Consider the following 19,642-nt stretch of genomic DNA (forward strand, 5'->3'; position numbering starts at 1 on the left):
CATTCGGTTCCAGCCGCTCAGATGTTGTGGATAAATCTCTTTACCTGCTATCTTTTATACACTTCTATAAAAGTGTATAAAATTTTAATAACATTTGGATTAAAAAGATCCTTAGACTTTCAACCATATCAATTAAACTGATTTCTTTCTGTTCATTTTTTTTTAATGTTTTGTTTTAATTTGGAAAGTAGATGACTGCATTTCAGAGGATTCAGCTCAGAAGCAAGCAGAGAAGGTTCTGATACCTAGCCAGGAACAAGTTTTTGCTGAATGCTCTCAGAAGAGGATCCTGGGACTGCTGGCAGCTATGTTACCCCCTTTCAAATCAGTGAGTTCTTTTTACTTCCAATCTGTGTCGTTTACTAGATGTTAGAAATCACACAAATAAAATTCATAGCAAATTACATGTTATGGGAGAAGGACTCTTCTTGCTTGCTTGTTGCAAAAAGCAGTTGTCAGAATCAGAATGTCTTAGGCCAACTCATGTTGCTAAAGGAATGTAAGACCTCGTTCCTAGGTGAGGGAAAGGGAATTGTAATTTATCTTGACAGCAGCCTACCTTCACCGTTCAACACCTGCAAACTTTAAACCGTCACCTTAGGTTTACATGTCTGGTTTTACTACTGAATACAGTTTGTACTGTGCCTTCTTTCAGTTTTATGGAAAACTCTCATACGGAAAGTCTTGATGTTATAAAGCTGCATGGAGATGTGAGATTTGCAGTTTTATGCCAACACAACTGAAGTGCATGGGAACCTCGTTTCTCATTTCCTTCTGTCCCACTAGAAGGAGCGTTATAACAGAAGGTTTTGTATGTGCTATGACTTTGACTAAAAATCCTGTTTTCTTTCCCTGTCTTACTGAGATTTTCCTTCTTCCCTAGGGCTCTACCATGTCTTTGATTAACCTGGAACAGATACTGCCACTGATGTTTCAGGTTGTCATCTCAAACGCTGGCCACCTAAATGAAACTTACCATTTAACACTGGGACTTCTGGGCCAGTTAATCCTGAGACTGAAGCCTGCAGAAGTGGATGCTGCAGTGTCTAAAGTCCTTTCAACCAAGCACAGTTTGTTTGCTGCGGGAGATGCATCTGCAGTGCCAGAAGGCTGGAAGACAACTCATCTTCTGTTCAGTCTGGGAGCTGTGTGTTTAGACAGGTGCTTTTTTAATTGAAACCTATTAGCTGCTCTCTGATGACGAGCCCCAATTTTATTTTCTGTGTGTTTCTTGCATGCAATTGTGTTTTTTTTGTTGTTGTTGTTTTTAGCAGAAAATCTGGCCACCTTATGTAAGAGTATTGGAGATTTTGTATCGTAAAACTGCTCTGAAAACAGCAAGGAGGGGCGGGAAATACGTTCAGTTTTGAAGATCTGGAGAAAACTCTTAAGCATTCTAGGATTAATATTGTGCTTGCTACTTAAGGCATTTTTCATTGTGGTTAAGCTTTATAGGGAAGGTTCAAAAACAAACAGACATGTAAAAGGCAGAATATCCAGAAGGTCGTCTGAGAGGAAGGAGTTTCTCAAAGGCTAACCAGAGCAAGGAGACAAGCCTCTCTAGGTTACTTTTGTAGGCCACAGAGAGAGCAGGTAGTTCCATGTGTGGGAAATGGACCGCTTGCTGTTGTGCAAAGAAAAGAGCTTGAGCTCTAAACTAAGATTAGGAATTTGAGATCGTAGTGCTCAGGCAAACTTTGAGTTGGGACTGTAAACCTGTTAACAAAAATAGAATGTTTATGCTCTAATGATGAAAAGCAAAAGGGCATTCATTTGTCAGCTGTGATGAAAGCTTCAAATATTTGGAAAAATACAGTTGTATTAATGCTGTGAAAGGTACAACGATGATGGATTAACAGTGATACGATGTCTGGGAGAAAAATAGTTCCAAGTAAGTGTGTGGTCAGCCATCCTAATCTGCGCTGCTCTTGCTTTCCAGTCGTGTAGGTCTGGACTGGGCAAGCTCCATGGCAGATATTCTTCGATCTTTGAACTCTTCTGCTCAGTGGCACAATGTCATCGCTGCTTTCACTGACCATTGCATCAAGCAGCTTCCTTTCCAGCTGAAGCACACCAATATCTTCACTTTATTGGTGCTGGTTGGATTTCCTGAGGTAAGTAGCCTATCTGTAGCAAAGGAAACAAAACTGGTTAGAGCTTTTTGTTTTCTGTTTCTACATACTACAGATTTTATCAGTAGGAGACATTCTTTATAAACCCTTAAAATATGGTGCATGTCAGAGCTCACATCTTTCCACTTGTGCACAATTAATGTTTATCTAGTGAAGGATAATGTGGCTGGGCTTGCTTTGAATTTCCTTGGGTACTGCTTTAAATTATGATGAGAAAAGCAGCTTAGTGTGTTTGGGTATCAAAAGGGACTTTTTGTACAAATGAAACAAACAATCTCATTCTTGCATTAAGCTGTTTGTTGCAGTTCATTTCTATGAAGAAATAGCTACCATTCTCTAAAGATCAGCAAATACCTGGCAGCAAGCACGTTGTCCAGCCAATAATATGAGCAAATATAACTAACATAAAAGATGACTGTGCATTTTAAATGAGTTTTCCCAATCATAACTGAAATTTCTGCTGCAATTTCAGGTGCTGTGCATGGGGACTCGTTCTGTGTACATGGATAATGCTAACGAGCCTCATAACGTGATCATCCTGAAGCATTTCACTGAGAAAAATAGGGCTGTTGTAGTAGACATCAAGACACGAAAGAGGAAAACAGGTTCTGTCACCTTCTTATTTGATTAAGGAATCAGAGTTTTTCCTTGAGGTTTCGCGTGGGGACCCAAAAGCATGTTTTTAATAGAATGCTTCACGCAGGCCTGCAGGGTTTCAGCTCTGTTATGACTAAGTCACCACATTTTCTGCTCATAGGTTAAACCAAATTGTGAACTGTGGTAAAGTTTATGGAGATCTCTTTCCTTTTTGAAACTCTGACGTTTGTTTTTATCCAGGAGAGGATTTAGGAAACGGTCAACCATTTTATTAATTGAGTAATCTCAGAAATAGGCTTTTAATTAAGCAACTATATCTGTTTAGAGGTTTGCTTATTGCTTTGCAAGTACATTTATAAAGGATGAGACGTCTTAAAACAACTGCAAACTTTAAAAATGCACGTGCTACTTCTGTGTAGCCCAGTGCTGCAAGCTACTTGGGGTCTGTTCTGTTCCTCTCAGAACACTCTGAATGCCTCTTTCCACTGTCAGCAACATGTGCTGCCTGCTAGTAAATGAAGACTATAAGCAGCAAAACCATGCCTGGATATTGATCACGTATGAAGCAATGCCATGTTAGCTGTTCTTTATGGGTCCTGCAAGAAAGCGTGCCATGAGAGCAGGCCTAACTTCTTTAATTGTGTGTTTTAAAGTGTCAGGAGTCTGCTTTTGCTGTGCTTTCCTCCAGTCTGGAAGAACTTGTCAATGAAAAGGGTTTGATAGCCCTAAAGTTTGAGACAAAAAACACGAGAGTTATATGATATGAAGTAGCGTATCCTTGAGGAAAGGAGTTTGGTTAATCTAGAATAATCCAATCTGTTAGCTATTATGGTGTCTAAAGGCTATTTTAAATTAAAACAACAGATGCTGCTCCCCGGGTCATTGTACCAGAGAGAATTTTCTTCCTGAGTTTTGCCTCATTTAAAGGATCCATCAAGCTAAATGTTTAACAAATCAGTTGGATTCCTAGAAGCAAGGGTTTTCAACTTGGACATCCATGACCTAATGTTGTGAGATTAATACAGCAACAGTTGTCCTAAGATTTGACTATTGAAGTTGTTCAAAAGGCACTTGGAAAAACCAACAAACGAATCTACTTTCTGATACTGAAGAAAGATTTGAATGTAGAAGTTTGATTTTTTAAAAAAAAATATTTTTTTAAATTATTATTTTTTAAAACTTGTTTTGAACAGTGAGATATTCAATCTCATATCAATCATCATATCAATTGTGGGTCAGAATTTTCCCTATTCTGTTTGTAAAGCAAGACAATGGCTGGTTTGTATACTGAACTGTGTATACATAAATATGTACAACCAGCTGTTGCCAGAAAATACCTATTTTATCTAGATAAAAATACTTTCTTGACCATTCAGTCTGAAATAGTTCAAGTAAAGGCTGTAATTTGGCCTCAGCAAAGCAGGGGGGTGGTTCTTGTATAGTCTTGTTAATCCAACTCTGGTTATTAGTGCGTCCTTCATTTGTGGGTTGTGTTCATGTCTCAGCTTTCTAATATTTACTGATCCACAACATTTTAAGATGAACATAGTGAATTGTCTCTTTTCTCTCTTGTAGTGAAAGACTACCAGTTGATTCAGAAATGTGAGCAAGAAGGCAGCGATTCCCAGACCCAGCTGAGACAGTACCTCCAGCACTTCGTTCTTATATGCACACACCTTTTGCAAACCACCATGGACAGCAGTTATGCTGAGGCAGTGGAAGCAACGTGGGTCTTGTCACTTGCTCTAAAGGGGCTTTACAGAACACTTAAGGTATCTTTTGCCTGACATACAGAGTATAACAATAGATCAATTTCAGAATCGTGTCATAGAATCATAGTGTGGTTTGGGTTGGAAGGGACCTCAAAGATCATCGAGTTCCAACCCCCTTTCCCTGGCAGGATTGCCAGCCACTAAACTGGGCACTAAATCAGGCTGCCCAGCACCCCATCCAGCCTGGGCTTGAACACCTCCAGGGATGGGGCATGCACAGCTCACTGGGCAGAGTTTGTATTCTACCATCCTCAAGAGCAACTTGTGTATTGACTAAGCACATTGGGAAACAAACATGAGTCCATTTTGCACTCAGTTATCTCTAATACCTAATGGACTGAAGCTCACTTGCCCCTTTTCTTGTTCCTGAAGTATATGAAGAAGGAGGTCTAAGCAAAATAGACATCCAATTAGTACTGTGCATTTAAATTGTTTTTTTCCCTTTTTTTTTTTTTCCAAGGATACAAATGAAAATAATTCCTACCATAAGTAGGCTATGTGATAAGTCCCTGTAAGCATTGTGATAAATTGCTTCCTTATTTATTTATTTGCATGTCTGTCTGTCTGTGTAGATTCATGGTTTTAAGGAGGTCCAAGCTGCCTTCCTTCAGTCTGGTTTACTTAAGCTTCTCGTGAAGAAATGTAGCAAAGGAACTGGCTTCAGTAAGACCTGGCTTCTCAGAGACTTGGAGGTAAGGCAATACGTTACATCTTGTAAGAAGCTGGGCTTCATGCCATGGCATGAAATGTTAATGGCATTGCACTTTCCTTTTGTGAAGAAAATCTCAAGAATATTCTTAATTAGTCTTTATGAAAATGTTCAGTTCCTGCGTCCCTGGATCTGTGTTTCTCTGTTTGACTGTATTTGAAACAAATCTGCAAGAGGATCACTTAGTTCTACTTTCCCACTTTATACTGTTCTTGAAAATTCCGTTCTTCAATTCTAAAAAATAATTCTCAAAAAGAAAAATATCAGTTGTGTTATTCACTGACACATGAAGTATTATGGCAGTGCAATGTGGGGACACCCTCATGGGCACATTCTTTCTGAACATCTAACTGCAGAAAGATGAAAATGATTCAGTCATTAGTTGTGTTTTATCATAGGCATGGGGAGTGTGTAGGGGCAGCACTGACTTACTGGTGAGAGTCACCTCTGCTCAGTTCCTGTCTAAGAATCCTGAAGCTTTTGATGTACTGAAATGGTTAAATAATGATCTTCTCAACTTTTTACACTTTGGCTCATTATTTAAGTTGTATTTGTAGCAGCCTGGGAGGTGCAACTCCTATGTGAGGTGGGAATTGGCTTGAATTCATGTTGCTGGAGATGCTGGGGTTTGGTTTTGTTTTTTTGTTGTTGATTTTTGGGCGCTGTTTCTTTTTAGAATAGCTTGTGTTAAACTGTCCAGGTCTTATAATGTTCTTATAAAATGCTGGTTGCAGATAGGCTGGTATCATCTACAGCTGTCACACCATATGCTACCTTCTTCTTTGTAGATTTTGTCAATAATGTTGTATTCCTCAAAGAAAGAGATCAGTTCCTTGGCTGAACGTGAGGATACTGAGTTGGAAGAAAGGGAACAAGATCAAGACATGGAGCAATCCATTGTTGGTCCTGCTGATGTAGAGCAGAACAAACTTGATCCTCTGGAGGGTTTGGATGAAGCCACCAAAATATGCTTCTTGGTACCTCAACTTATTTTTCTCTTGTTAGATGTTACTATAGATTTGCTAGTTACATAAAATAATTGGTTGTTTATCTTGCTGAATTTCTTATATATTTGTAGTCTGTAGGTCTGTGACTTCAAGAAATAGAAAGGAAGGAAACAAATGAAACAGAAATTTGCGCTAGAACTACAGTAATTAACACTATATTTTTTTTTCAACTTTTACTTATCCAGATTTTATTAAGTTCATTAATTCTCTACCTATATGATAAACAGGAAAATAATAACTAGGTCACTCTTAAAGAAACTCATCTTTCTTCTTCCCCTGTAATGTCTTGCCTTTTTTTCCTTCTTGCTCAGATGACACACGATGCACTTAATGCACCTCTCCATATTCTACGAGCCATGTACGAGTTGCAAATGAAGAGAACTGATTCTTTCTTTCTGGAAGTTCAAAAGAGGTATGTGAAGGGCTGGATCCAATCCAAAAACAAAGTTAGTAGATGCAAGTGATAACTTAATATATGAAAGGTGCTGAATACAAATTGTTCCAAGGATATGACTTGTTTCTCATGGGTGAAAAGTTGGGAATTGAACTCCTGATACGTTTTAGTTGACGCCATCTTCTGAAATTGTGTGTTCTTTTAAATAAATAACTCCCATATAAAGATCTATTATATCTGTAAATTATCCTAAATGAGAAGGAATGAACAGACCTTCCTGTGACTTCTAATAATAAAAGCATGTCTTGGAGCCATCGTGTTCCTACAGAGATAAACAATTTGATGTAAGACCTTCTGCTTGTTAGAACAGGGAAGCTACTTAACATACCACATGCCAAAAATAGGTAGAGTTTAATTAATCTTTTTAAAGCAGAAAGAAGGAAGAGTTTTAATTTGTACTTAATTGTGTTAATTTAACTTTCATTAATTTCCAAATAGATTTATGTATTTGTTTGGTGGGTTTTTTTTTTTTTTTTGAGGTTTGATGGAGATGTAATTACAACAGATGAGAGGATCCGAACCCTGGCTCAGAAATGGCAACCCAGCAAGCGTTTGAAGTTGGAGGAGCAGAGTTCAAAAGCAGTAGACACAGATATGATCATCTTACCATGTTTGGTGTGTATCTCTCCACTGAAAGGGGCGGTTTTGAAATAATCAGCTCAGGCACTGAATAGCTGCAATTTTTTTTCAGTAAATTCAGAGATAGATATCTATTTTTTCTTTTTTACACTTGAAGTAATCTGTTGCTAATGTTTTATGCCAAAATGAATGAGGAGGTGCAACAAGAATCGAGTATTTCTTCCTTGTGACTCCTTCCTTAAGGAAGTAAGAGAACTTGATCCTCAGGTCAGGAGAACAAATTGTGATTGCAGGCTGTAATTTCCTCTCCTTATACAGGAGAGATTGTATCTAACTGCTGCAAGTTTATACGGTAACTGTTACTGTTCTACCATGTTATTGCTATCTTACAGTAACTTCAGCAGAACAAGGAAGCAGTGTTGCCCTTGTAAGCTGAGGTTTTGCATTCAGTAGCATGGTTATACAGCTTTTTACTTTAATTTGAGTGCTGATTCCTGGCCGTGTGGCCTCACCAGCACAACAGTGTATCAGCTGCATCGCAAACAGGATTGAGGGCTTCCTGAAGTAGTTTCAAGCAATTATAAGAAAAAATTTTGGATGTTAACAGCAGTTCAAATAGGGTTCATCAAATATCCAGCCCTGAAAACACTCCAAACCTGTGGAACCTGGTGTTATAGCTTTAAGTTATACTTGGATGAAATGATCTCCAGAGTCCCTCTCAATTTGCACCATTCTGTGATTGCATTCTAGGAACACAAATAGCATGGTACTGCTTTGCCTCTGTAGTTCAGCTTAAACTAACACTTTAGGTTAGAATTCAAACTGTTGTTTCTGATCACATGTACAGTCACAAATGTATGGGTTTATGGTGAGGTCTGTTGGCACAAACAGGTTTTTTGAGGAGTCCTGTCCTTGTAGGTACATGAGAGGTCACACTTTGTGCTCCTTGATGCGTCTAGTTTTTAGTATGTGTAAGACAAATTAATTTGTAAATTCAGCTTGCAGCCTGATGGGCTGGTTAGCTATCCAAATGAAAGCAAGTAAATTTTTGAGAGCCTGTTTTCAAACTTCTTTATTTTGCAGTCAAAGCCTGTGCTCTGTGATAAAGCAACAGAAGAAACCAATCCGGTTGCCCAGAAACTGATAACTAACACAGAGAGTGACCTCCAGCTTAGTTACGCCAAGCAGCGCCGCACAAAGAGTTCCATCCTCTTGCACAAGGAGCTGGACTCCAGAAGCAAAAAGGCTGTGAGGGACTACCTGTATCGTGTAAATGAGGCAACTGCTGTTCTTTATGCCAGGCATGTGCTGGCATCGTTGTTGGCTGAATGGCCAGAAGATGTGGCAATAAACGAGGAAGTCCTGGATCTTAGTGGCCCAGCCCACATGACATACATACTGGACATGCTTATGCAGCTAGAGGAAAAGCAGTTGTGGGAAAAAGTAAGTGGATTTCACTTCTGTGTGTGAACGAGCCCTGCATTCCATTCTCTGACTAACAAAAATATGTGCCGTTCTTTTTTTAAACTATATTGAAACTCCAAAATTAAAATTAGTTCCGAAAAAGCAGTTGGAATCTGTCGGTGTCTTAATGTACTGATTTTGTTAACAGCAAATGAGAAGGCTGGCTCCTTGGAGACGGTTCTCTCATTTATACGGGGAAATAAATCTGGTAGAGAAATTGGTCAGATAGGCAGTTCATTTTGAAAGCTGTTTTTTGTTAGATCTCAATGTGTATATTGTAATACCTGCAGCTCCGCTGACTATTAATATGGTGGAAATGGTCTTGGAATTCTAATAGAATGTTGTAATGAAAATGTCAGCCAAACGCTTCACAGCAGACGAAGCGGATCAAGTGCTAGAATTCTTCAAAGAAGGAATGAAGAATAAAACAGAAGGCATCAGTGCAGTGCTGAGCTGGTACTGTGCTCTCCTCTGGGCTGCAGCACGCTGCCTGAGTCCCTCATCTCATTTTGTAAAACGATGTCGTTCAACTGAAAGAGATCTGCAGAAGAGTGGCAGGGATTATTGCAGCCATGAAGTAACTTGTATGTTAGGAACCAGCTGGTTTTCTTGGTTCCAGGGGCAATAAGAGAGGAGGACTAATAAAAATTCAGTTCCTCCTTCTCTGCAGTTTTGAAGCCATGAGCAGCATAGAAAAAGTAAACAGCAAGTCTTATTCACTGGCCCTCCCGGTAAGAAAACAAAGGAGTGTCAGATTAAGGTAGTCAGTGGCAGGTCCAAAACAAACTAAAGGAGCTGGGTCTTGACACAGCGTGTCGTTAGAATTGGTGCCACAGGGTGTTTATATAGGGTCAGAAAATGACAGGATGAACTGATGTAACGAAAATCTGTTAAGGCATATAAAATACAAAGACGTGGCCTCTGACTTAGGCTATTCTGCGAGTTTGTAGAGGCAAAGAATGCATTCAAGGAACTGTGCTGCATACTTCCTGTGTTTTTATATTCATTTCTTCAAAAAAAATCTCCTAGTGGCTGCTTTGGAGGCAACCCTTCTGGCCTGAGCTAGCCTGGCCAGCTCTATTGGAGGAGTTAAAAAATTGCAGGTAAAGCAGTGTAATGGGTTCATATTACTCGAGACCCTGTGCAGGTCATTATAAGTCTCATGATTAAGAGCTTAGAGTAAGGTTGTTCTGAATTATCACTTAATATGTCCTGTTAGATTCAATGGCATTTATTTGCATTTTTCATGACACAGCTCTTGCATCTGGCTCTCCCAAGCAGCCACTTGACTTGTTCTTTTTTACATGTGGACTTGTACGTTTTGAAGGAACAGAACATGCCATATATTTTTGCCAACTGCAAACTGCAGATAGGGAAGGCAAAGGTGTCTCTTTAGTACATTAGCAAAGTTTTGAACAACCACCTCTGTTTCCAGCTTCATTTTTACTTAGAATTACTCTGTGGACTAGCCTTTGTTCTAGCATTCGTGGAAAGAGATGTAGCCAGTAGCTGTCACCTTTTTATCAACTGAAGGCCGAAAGATCTGAAAGAGTGCAGTAAAATCTTCTGCACGTCTGGGAGGTGGCACTTGCAGACGTCACTGGTGAATTTGTCTTTCTTACTGGTTCCTTGAGTCTCTCTTTGGCTAGAAATGTGTCCATCATCAGCATGTGAGTTCACCCATATTGTTCTGACAGCAGGTTACATTTGTGTGATGTGTTGCTTCTCAGATTCTGCAGAAAGTACTGCTCGGGTGCAATGAAAGCATGCTGGGAACAATGGCACTGACAGCTTGCCAGTTCATGGAGGAGCCTGGAATGGCCATCCAGGTGCGCGAATCGAAGCATCCTTACAACAACAATACCAACTTTGAGGTAAGTTACACTTGGATCCCAGCACAGTGGGCTTTTGTGACTGGAAGACTGAGAAGTACCAAGGTGGTTGGAGCAGAAGTGTCACAGTGTTCTCTGTGTGTAACCATATGGCTCCTGTGCTTGAAGCACCTGTGGAATAACCTATTCTGGAGTGATTTTGGAGAGGCTCGTGCCAGCTGGCTGCAGCCTTGCCCTGAAGCAAAATATATTCAGTAAGACACTTTGATGTACTGTTGATTCAATCAGGTGGAAAAATCCATAACTTAAATGGTTTTAATATACATGTGTTTGAAGGAGATCACATACTTAAATAATTTCAGGGCCTTAATGAAGAAATATTCTTACTTTTCATCCTAAGTTCTGTTTCAGTTGGCCTATTACTTTCTTGTGCCATTAGGTGAAAGCAAGGAGTGTGGTTTTTATTTTTTTTATTTCTTGCTCATGCAAATACAGTGATTACTGCCTCTGGGCAATCTTAGGATTTCTAACTTCCCTACAGCTACAACTTTTTATTTTTTAAAGACACATGAACCTTTGGAATCTGGCAGTAGGATTGGTATCGGCAGCAAATAGTACCTTCAAAAAAGCAAAGTGTTACTAGTAATTAATTTTACACTCTTAACACCAATAGGCCATGCTTTTCAGTTGTTAAATTAATACAAAATTAAATTGCTGATGAAACTAATGAAGAATTTTTTCCCCTCCCGTGGAGGCACGGTAATATTCCTTCTACACCTTCTGTTTGTAGGCTGAAAGTTAAATAGCTTCTTGGCAATCTAGTGTTACAATATGCAAAGATCACATGTTTATTTCTCAGGATAAAGTTCAAATTCCCGGTGCTATCTACCTCTCAATCAAATTTGACTCTCAGTGTAACACAGAAGAAGGCTGTGACGAGTTGCTCATGTCCAGCAGCAGTGATTTCCAGCAGGACCGGCACAGCTTCAGTGGCTCTCCGCAGAAATGGAACGACTTTGAGCTTCCAGGTGAATATGCTCTGTCTTAAAGTGTAAGAGGCAAATTGCTGAGATCTGGCACTCCCGAGGAAAACTACTGAAATATGACAGTTAAACATGGATGTTACTGACGTGTGGGGAAGAACTCCTGTTCTTGTCCCGGTCTGTTTGCTCTGACAGGCTTCTCCTGCATTTGCTTTTTTAGAAAGGGGCTTATCTGTTGCTCTGCCACTTGACACATTCCACACTGTTTTACTTCTGACCTTTTCTTCCCCGCCTCACTCAAAGCAGTCACTTAGCTACTGGAAACAAGTTTTCATCTTGATTCCATTCCAGCGCAGTCCTTGTTCTGCACGATACTCACATTGTTTCTGCCTTGTCTGACTTTCCACAGGAAGCAGGGTTTTTTTAAGCAGATAGGCTTATCTCTTGTCTCTGTACTCTACTAGTGCTCAGAGCAAACACAGAGAGCGTGCCAATGCCTTGTCTCCAGTTGTTGCCACTGAGCACAGCTGAAAAAAATCCCTCACTTCGCTGACAAGCTCAGCCCATGTTCTGTAAGCACATATTTGATAACATGCTATAGAAAATGCCAGCGATCTGAAGGGCTGCGTGGAGAAAACTGCATGGCTCCCATGCTGCTTGTGTTAAGCTGCGTTAACTGGCTGAGCTCTGAAGCTTTTGACACGTGTACTGGCAGTAAATAGATGTAGGAACTTTCACTGTGAAGCAGTTTGGGTTACCAAGTTCTGGTTGGAAATCAATGGGCATAGAAGTATTTCGGATTTTTATGAACTTTTTTTCCTTCCTCCTCTTCCTCCCAAATGGCTGCAGAGGTTTGCCAGGAAACTGAACTTTGAGGCCCATTGTTTTGGAGCAGCCTTGGCTGTGAAACTTGAGTTTCACCCTGTGAACCTTCAGCTCCATCCAAGCTCTCTGGATCGGGTCTCTTGATTTCCCTCAGCAGTCTCTAGCTGAACCCAGGCACTGGGCTTTGCATCTGGGGACAGAGCTTTCTGCAGGCTGTCATTGCTGCTTGGGAGTAGGAGTGAGCAGTGACTCCACTTTGTGTTAAAAATGGGAAAATAGACAGCTTTGTTGATTTTTATTACTATTTTTTTTAAAAAAAAGCTCTGTGTTTGGTTTTCGTCGCCCTCACAAATATTTTCAACATTTTTCATCCACCTGAAACTTTGAAAATTCTGCACACGATCGTGTTTGGCCCACAGTGACTTCTCACGTGATAGAAGGAAACAGTAAGCTCTGGGCAGCTCTGACACTGCAGAGCACAGCAGATGAAGGTGTTTGTTCAGCAGGACAGCTAACCACCAGCATCCATCCCTGTGAAGCTGTAGGTGCTACAGTGAGAAGAACTTTCTGCATGTTCCACTGCCTGCTCACAGGATGATCCAACGTTTTGGTAGCAATTCCAGCATTAGGTGGTTAATAATGCAGCTCCATAAAGCAGAAGCATGCGATTCTGCTTTCTGACACGAAGAGTAATGCAACTGCACTTCCACAACTTTTTCCCTTTTGATTAATGGACAGCGAACTTGGCTGCCCAAGTAGAAGCTCTTTCATGAATTGGTTTGGTTGGATGGGGCCCTGGGCAGCCTGGTCTACTATTGGATGTGGAAGCTGGCGGCTCTGCCTGCAGCAGGGGGTTGGAGCATGGTGATCCTTGAGGTCCCTTCCAACCAAAGCCAGTCTATGGTTCTGTGAAATCACACTTGATCCATAGCTCAAGGAGGAAAAGTGGAGTTTAATTGCGTGTCCGTAACTCCCTCTTGTTCTATGGAATTGGCATAAATGTAAGAGACGTTATCCTGCAAGTATTTGTGTGCGGCGGAAATCATTCTGCTTTTTGCTTCAGGTCTGTGCACTTCATCATCACTTCCCTTGAATGATGATGTCTAGGACAAATTTATTTTCATGAAAAACTGAGTAAGAAGTGTACTAGTGGTAGCAAACCTAGACGGTAGTAATGTGGATTTCCTCCCTTTCCTTGCACACAGGAGACACTCTCTATTACCGATTTACTTCTGACATGAGTAACACGGAGTGGGGCTATAAGTTTACAGTGACTGCAGGTCACCTGGGGAGGTTTCAGACAGGTAAGCACTGTTCAGAATGTATCTGGAAGGACTTCTTGGAATTATTTTGCCAAACTTGCCTTTATCTGGGTTTATTTTTTGGATATTTTTTTGACTTTGAATCTGCCTTCTTCAGTGTTTTGGAAATAGGTGATTTGTCTCATTCAGGTTGAAACTTGACTGATGTCTCTTATTTGCTGTGACCTTATGCTAGATATACCAAACCTTTATGGAGACTGAGAGAAAACAATTATAATAATATTACTTGCATTTCAAGTGTCGTTATATGACAGTAATTACACACAGGATTTAGTAAACAGTCCCAGGTGCCATAATTGGAAGCAGATATCATTTTGATTGCCTTTTCAACAAGAAGTTGTCCATTAGAGTAGGCTGTTTGTTGGTCTGATTTGTAGATACAGCGTGGAAGTTAGTTTATTTTAGAATTTAAATGTTTTTAATGGAAATGAAGCCAATGGATGATTTGTAATCAGCAAACCTTACTGCATATCACATAATGCTGAGGGCCTGGTTTTGCTTATCCTTATTTGGGCAAAACTTCAATTTCGGGTAGGATTCCTGCTAGCTTTCATTTAAATTGAGCCCAAGAAAATACTACCAGTGTCAGAATGCAGCCTCAAATTATCTCGGATTTTTATTCTTGCTTGCTAGGGCAGCGCTTTGTATATGGAGAGAACCGTGGGTATCCCTACAAAGTGAAAACTGTTGGATGCTTTTATTTTTACCAGGGTTTGAGATCCTAAAGCAGATGCTGTCTGAAGAAAGGGTCGTTCCTCACCTCCCGCTGGCCAGGATCTGGGAATGGCAGGTGGGGGTGGCGTGCCGTCAGACCGGCCACCAGCGCTTGAAAGCCATCCACTTGCTCTTGAAGATAGTGCAGTGTAGCACCCAAAGGTGAGCACACGTTCTGAGTGTTTGATTTGTGCCACTGCAATCCTGACAGCGAGTTTCAGAAAGGATAGGTGTGCACGGCGTGGGTATTCCTTCTGAAAGCAGATGGTGGAAAAGGCGTTGAGATTTTGTAGTCTTGAAAGTGTGTGTAGTTGCCTTAACTCAATAGCTTGGTAGCAGTGGTGGAATGCTGATGCTTGTCCCAGTTGTACCCTTTTGGTTTAGAGCAAAACACTAAAAGAACAGCATTCTATTAGCATTCTTGGATTAAAAAAACAAGTCAAAAATCGCATTGTAACAATTGCGTAGAACTACTGCTTTACTCTTTTTAAATTTGAAATACAACAATCTGCATCCAAGTCTGCAAAACTGATTTTGGTATTAATATGCAATCGCTGATTTAAGGTAATTTCAAGTTTCTTTACTTTTTTGGTGTTATTTTTGTTGTTTTTCCAGCAGAAAACGTCTGCTTTGTCCCATGGACAACAGATTTAATCGCTGAAAGATCAAGTCTACGCTGCGCTTACAATATTTTTCTTGTGTTAATCTGATGATAGATTCTCTCCCCCACTACTGGGCGATATTTATCATCCTGTCTGTGTAATAAGTGACATTTGAATTGACTTGCTCTAACTCAGGAGTAGGAAGGAGGCAGGGTTGGAACTGCTTGTAATGAATGATGTCTGCCTGAAACAAGGGTGTCAGCTGCCCAGCGCTGTAGTCTGGTGTTGTGCAGTTTCAAGCAGTGGAGCTGGAGCATTAAGCACAAGGATGGATGTGGTTATTTTCAAGCTCTCATTTCAGGAGGCTGCTCGGTTTTAGAAAAGTCATTTAGATACATTCGTGGATATGAGATTTTCTTCACTTCACTGATTCAGAATGAAGCTTGCTGTGCTGAAACACCTGACTGAATTTAGATGTTTTAAATGCTTCTCCTTCTTCCTTCCTCTATGCGTTTAACTTTCAAAATGTATGGTTTCATTCTCTTAAACTGGGGTGCTGTGGGTGTGTTGTTTTTTCCCAGGAGAAGGCATCAGATCATGGTTACTCACTGCTTTATTTCAATGACCTTTTTTCAGGGACTGTGACCTCACGTTGCTGAAGCCACTTTGGCAGCTCTTCACCCATATGGAAAACAACATATGCCATGATGTGACCAAGCCTGGTATTCTCCTTCCTCTTCATCGTGCACTTGCAGAACTCTTTTTTGTTACCGAAAACAGAGTTACTGTAAGCAGTTCCTTTATTTATATCCCTCCTCTCCCCAGGGCTGGGAATGTGGTGCAGTTCAGTGTCAAACTAAATGCAGTTTTCCTTTATCTTGGCAAAGTTCATCAGAGTTTTTGTATACTTGAGAAATACGAGCAGCTTTTTCTTGTGGAGTCTGGTAGCAAATTCTAATAGAGGGGAATAATATAGTTGCCTTATCCATCATGAGTCTGTAACAGTCATGACCCTTCCTTGGGCAGTTAAGGCATGATCTACTCTTAATTCTGAGAGGAATGCTGATTTAATGATTAATTTAAAGGCATTTGAACATGGTTCTCTTTGGGTTGATTTTGCATGTAACCTAATGAACTGTCCTTAATGAACTGGTTCCTGTGATCACAAACTGTTCTAGTCCAGGAGTCTTGTGTGTAGTTCAGATGCCTTTGACTAGGGACTGCTATAACGATCAGCATTTCAATGTTGATGAGGACGATGTCTTTGGTAGAAGTGTTGGTGCTCATTAAATGCTTTGTGGTGCAGGAGCTTGGATCTCTACAGGAGTATTTGCTTGCCTTAAATACTGAAGATCATCTTCATCGCTGCACAGCACAGGTAATAACAAGGCTGCACAACCCCAGAGATACGTTTTTGTGGTATTTTCCTGGCAGAGAGAAGTAACAAACGGCTTCTGATTGTGCAGTAGCACATTAGAAGTAAAGTGGTGTTTTAATAATTCCTATTGAAATTCATACCAGGATTTCTTTACGTTTTTGAACAGGGTAGTACATTGGATGTGACTCTGTTTTTTTCTTCTCACTTCCAGGCCCTGAGAAACATTGCTGCTATCAGCCTTGCCATTAACTATCCAAACAAATCAACAAGTTTCTGGAATGTTTAATACTGGCCCAGGCCGGAGTGCATGGGATAGAGTAGTTTGTCCATAGGAACCTTGGAACAAACATCTTAACTCCGTTCAGGACAAGTTCCTTCAGCTTCAGTGTATGAGCACTCTGCAGCCTGCCTTCCTTCCACCTTGATGTAGAATTTGTAAAAGTAAAAGCGCACTTCGATGAAAAAAGCACATCTTGAAGTAACTCACGCGTCGCCTCCAGTTATGTATGCACATATTGTAGCATGTTAGAGTAAACAAAACAATGATTTTTGTTTTTATTCAGAGGAAGTAAACAAAAGAAGGAAACTGAAGTATGAGAATGGAAGGCCCCCCCCCCCCGCACTGGTATCATCTGCTCCCAAGGAAAATTGATCGATGGAACCTGAAAGCTTTGAAAATGTTGCTGAACTTAGAAGGATGCCATCAGCAGCATCTGTTCATCACTGGAGTGAAATAGGCAAACCAGAATCCGGTGGGCTGATGCAGAAATGGTCCACGCTTGAATCATGCCGTGCTTGCTTCTGCTTTGAAGGCTACTACCTGGGGAAAAGGACTTTTGATTACTGGTAATCTACAGGTTGCAGAACAAATTCTGGGTGATTGCATAGCAGTTAAAGGATTCCAGAGCATCCTCGTGCGAGAGGTTAATGTCTCTCCTGTTCTTTGAGTCGATCAACTGGATCATCTGTTCTTACCTTAATTTATCTCCAGTGGTATTACTCCAATTTGTACATCCTTCCAGCACGGAGAGCAAAGGCTGGCCTCCTTCACTAAGCAGTGCTGAGATGAGGAACTGAGGAACTTGCGCGTTTCTCAAAGGTCGTATCATTACAAGAAATTATTCAGGAGAGGGTTTTTCTGTGTTAACAGTACTGGTGGCATACTGAGGGCCTTCTCTGCAATGTTGGGAACTCGAGCTTCCAGCTCTCCGGGTGGGAGTTAATGATCAATCTCATCTCACCTTACACAGCAATAACTGTATTGATGGGCGTGGAATGAATTGCAGACCTTCTGCACTGAAATAAATTGTTTTTTTTTCCTTCTCAGCTACACTGGTTATTCTCTTTCCAAAGAGTTACAAAGAACACAGAAGGATCTGGGAATGTATTTTGTATTTTGTCGAGTATGAATTCAGAGAAACTTCTAATGATCATTATTCTCTTCCCTTCCTCACTTCAACATTAAACTACGAAAGAGGCAACCAAAATCTTCAGTAGTGGAGTTGAGCTCACTGTGTCTGTAAGTTGGGTAATGGCAAAGCTCTGTCAGAGGGAAACGTGCTTGGTGCCTAAATAGCATTGTGCATTGAGCACGTGAGCAGTGCTTTTGTGGATGGGCTCTGAACAGACGGGCTTACCAGCTGGGGCTGGACGTACTGTAAGGGTGGTCCCATCTCCCTCTGGGAGGGAAATGTGCAGTGTGCATCCCCCTTTCCTTGGATGACCTCTCGTGTTGTGGTTAAAGATGTGCTGGCTTCTTTCTGTTCAGCCAGGGGACTGTGAGGGAATGCTTCTTCAGGGGATGCGGGTGAATCAGGATGTCATTATTCTGCCTGAGAGACTGAAAGCTGAAGACCAAGCGGCGCGGTGCTGGAGCCGTTGCCTTCCAGAATGGAGAGGCCCTCTTAGCCAGCAAAAATGCCAGAATTCAGGAAGAACATACCACTTATCAAAGATGGAAAGGATGCAGGGAAATACTGCTCTGAGACCCTTCGAATGTACTGTAACTGGAAGTTAAAGCTCTTCCTTTCCAGAAGGAGCTCGTGATGGGAAGAGAACTGCCAAAGTTGTGGCGCGTCTTTAACGTGTGGCTCGCTTTGTTCCCGCGTCCAAGCAACGCGTTGGAGTTTGCAGTCTCACTGCAAGGGTGAGGAACCAGCTACTTCACGCGTTCTAAAAGCATGAGCAGATGCTGAGTTGCTGCACCAAAAGAGATGCTCCGTGTGCTCCAGGGAGGCGCGCCGCTGGGACAGGTGAGCTCTCTGAAATTGCTCTTGTCGAGCAGTAGGACTTCCTATTCACTGCCTCAGCGTGAATCCGTGGCCAAGCAGCCGGGGATCTGCAATGGGCTGATTTGCTAGGGCATGTAGCATGCTGCTGAGATCTTCCTACGTTTTAGTCCGAGAAGGCTTTTTTTCTTTTTTTCACATCAGGGATGAAGACTGTAAATAAACCATTCATAGAACCTGTGATGGCTCCGTCGTACTCAATGAATTTCTGTTGGACTGCCTTTTTGCTTTCTGTCTGAAGACACGAGGCTGCAAGGATGACCAGGAGTGGCCAGTGATCCTCACTAGGCGCACCGCTTCCTTTCTCTACCAGCAGTAACCGGCCTTGAGAGCCACCTCCTTGCCCCGAGGGACAGTCTGGGAACGTTGTCCACTAAATATTATTTCTACCCACTAGATGGAACTGAAGGACCGTGACCTGAGTTGACACTGAATCTGTTGCTGCCTTACAACTTAATCATTCATTACAGATTTTTAAGAGACAAAAAAAACACTTGATATTTTCTTTTTTTCCTGATAGTTTTAAAGAGATTGAGATTAGCGACGGTGAGTATTCGTGATCAAGGATATTTTGAAAATCCCCCAGCAGTTCCAAATGGATGCAGATGATGGTACTACTGAACAGTAGAAAACTGGCTGGAAAACAGGAATGCTGAAAAAAAAAAAATGTGCCTAATATTAAAACAAAAATCAAGTAGTTGTCCTGCCTGAATCACCTATGGTATGTTGAAGAGAAACCACGTTGTTCGTAACGATACCTTTGACTTGCTTTCATTAAACACTTAAAAAAGAGAGTTTTATAATTTCTTTTATTACGGGTTTACTACTTTGCGATTTTTATCAGTTGTTTAAAATAGATCAAACCTTTAGATTTATTCCAGTTCAGTTCAACGTGTAAAAAAGAAAGCTACAGATGTGGGTAAAATATGCAAATGCAGAGAAATATATTGTAAAGATTCTATAAAAACAAAAAAGTACAACGCA

General features: G+C 40.9%; 1 protein-coding gene across 5 annotated transcripts in view; it reads left to right on the top strand.

The window, feature by feature from the left end:
* Nucleotides 1-19,642, top strand: part of ZZEF1 (zinc finger ZZ-type and EF-hand domain containing 1) — a 55,707-nt gene extending 36,065 nt beyond the window's left edge. The window contains exons 39-55 of one of the 5 annotated variants that reach the window (XM_021415584.1): nucleotides 189-328; nucleotides 884-1,161; nucleotides 1,940-2,114; nucleotides 2,605-2,737; nucleotides 4,305-4,501; nucleotides 5,074-5,193; nucleotides 5,999-6,187; nucleotides 6,529-6,629; nucleotides 7,151-7,286; nucleotides 8,334-8,693; nucleotides 10,445-10,588; nucleotides 11,406-11,574; nucleotides 13,560-13,658; nucleotides 14,387-14,552; nucleotides 15,629-15,779; nucleotides 16,299-16,370; nucleotides 16,582-19,642. In XM_021415584.1, coding sequence (XP_021271259.1) covers nucleotides 189-328; nucleotides 884-1,161; nucleotides 1,940-2,114; nucleotides 2,605-2,737; nucleotides 4,305-4,501; nucleotides 5,074-5,193; nucleotides 5,999-6,187; nucleotides 6,529-6,629; nucleotides 7,151-7,286; nucleotides 8,334-8,693; nucleotides 10,445-10,588; nucleotides 11,406-11,574; nucleotides 13,560-13,658; nucleotides 14,387-14,552; nucleotides 15,629-15,779; nucleotides 16,299-16,370; nucleotides 16,582-16,656 — 2,705 coding nt within the window. In that variant the 3' untranslated portion in view covers nucleotides 16,657-19,642. Of the gene's footprint in view, nucleotides 1-188; nucleotides 329-883; nucleotides 1,162-1,939; nucleotides 2,115-2,604; nucleotides 2,738-4,304; nucleotides 4,502-5,073; nucleotides 5,194-5,998; nucleotides 6,188-6,528; nucleotides 6,630-7,150; nucleotides 7,287-8,333; nucleotides 8,698-10,444; nucleotides 10,589-11,405; nucleotides 11,575-13,559; nucleotides 13,659-14,386; nucleotides 14,553-15,628; nucleotides 15,780-16,298; nucleotides 16,371-16,581 lie in introns of those variants that run through there. The other 4 variants (XM_021415586.1, XM_021415585.1, XR_002443975.1 and 1 more) reach the window with 4 other exon arrangements.

Source organism: Numida meleagris, chromosome 18, assembly GCF_002078875.1.
Source record: "Numida meleagris isolate 19003 breed g44 Domestic line chromosome 18, NumMel1.0, whole genome shotgun sequence".
Lineage (NCBI taxonomy): Eukaryota > Metazoa > Chordata > Aves > Galliformes > Numididae > Numida > Numida meleagris.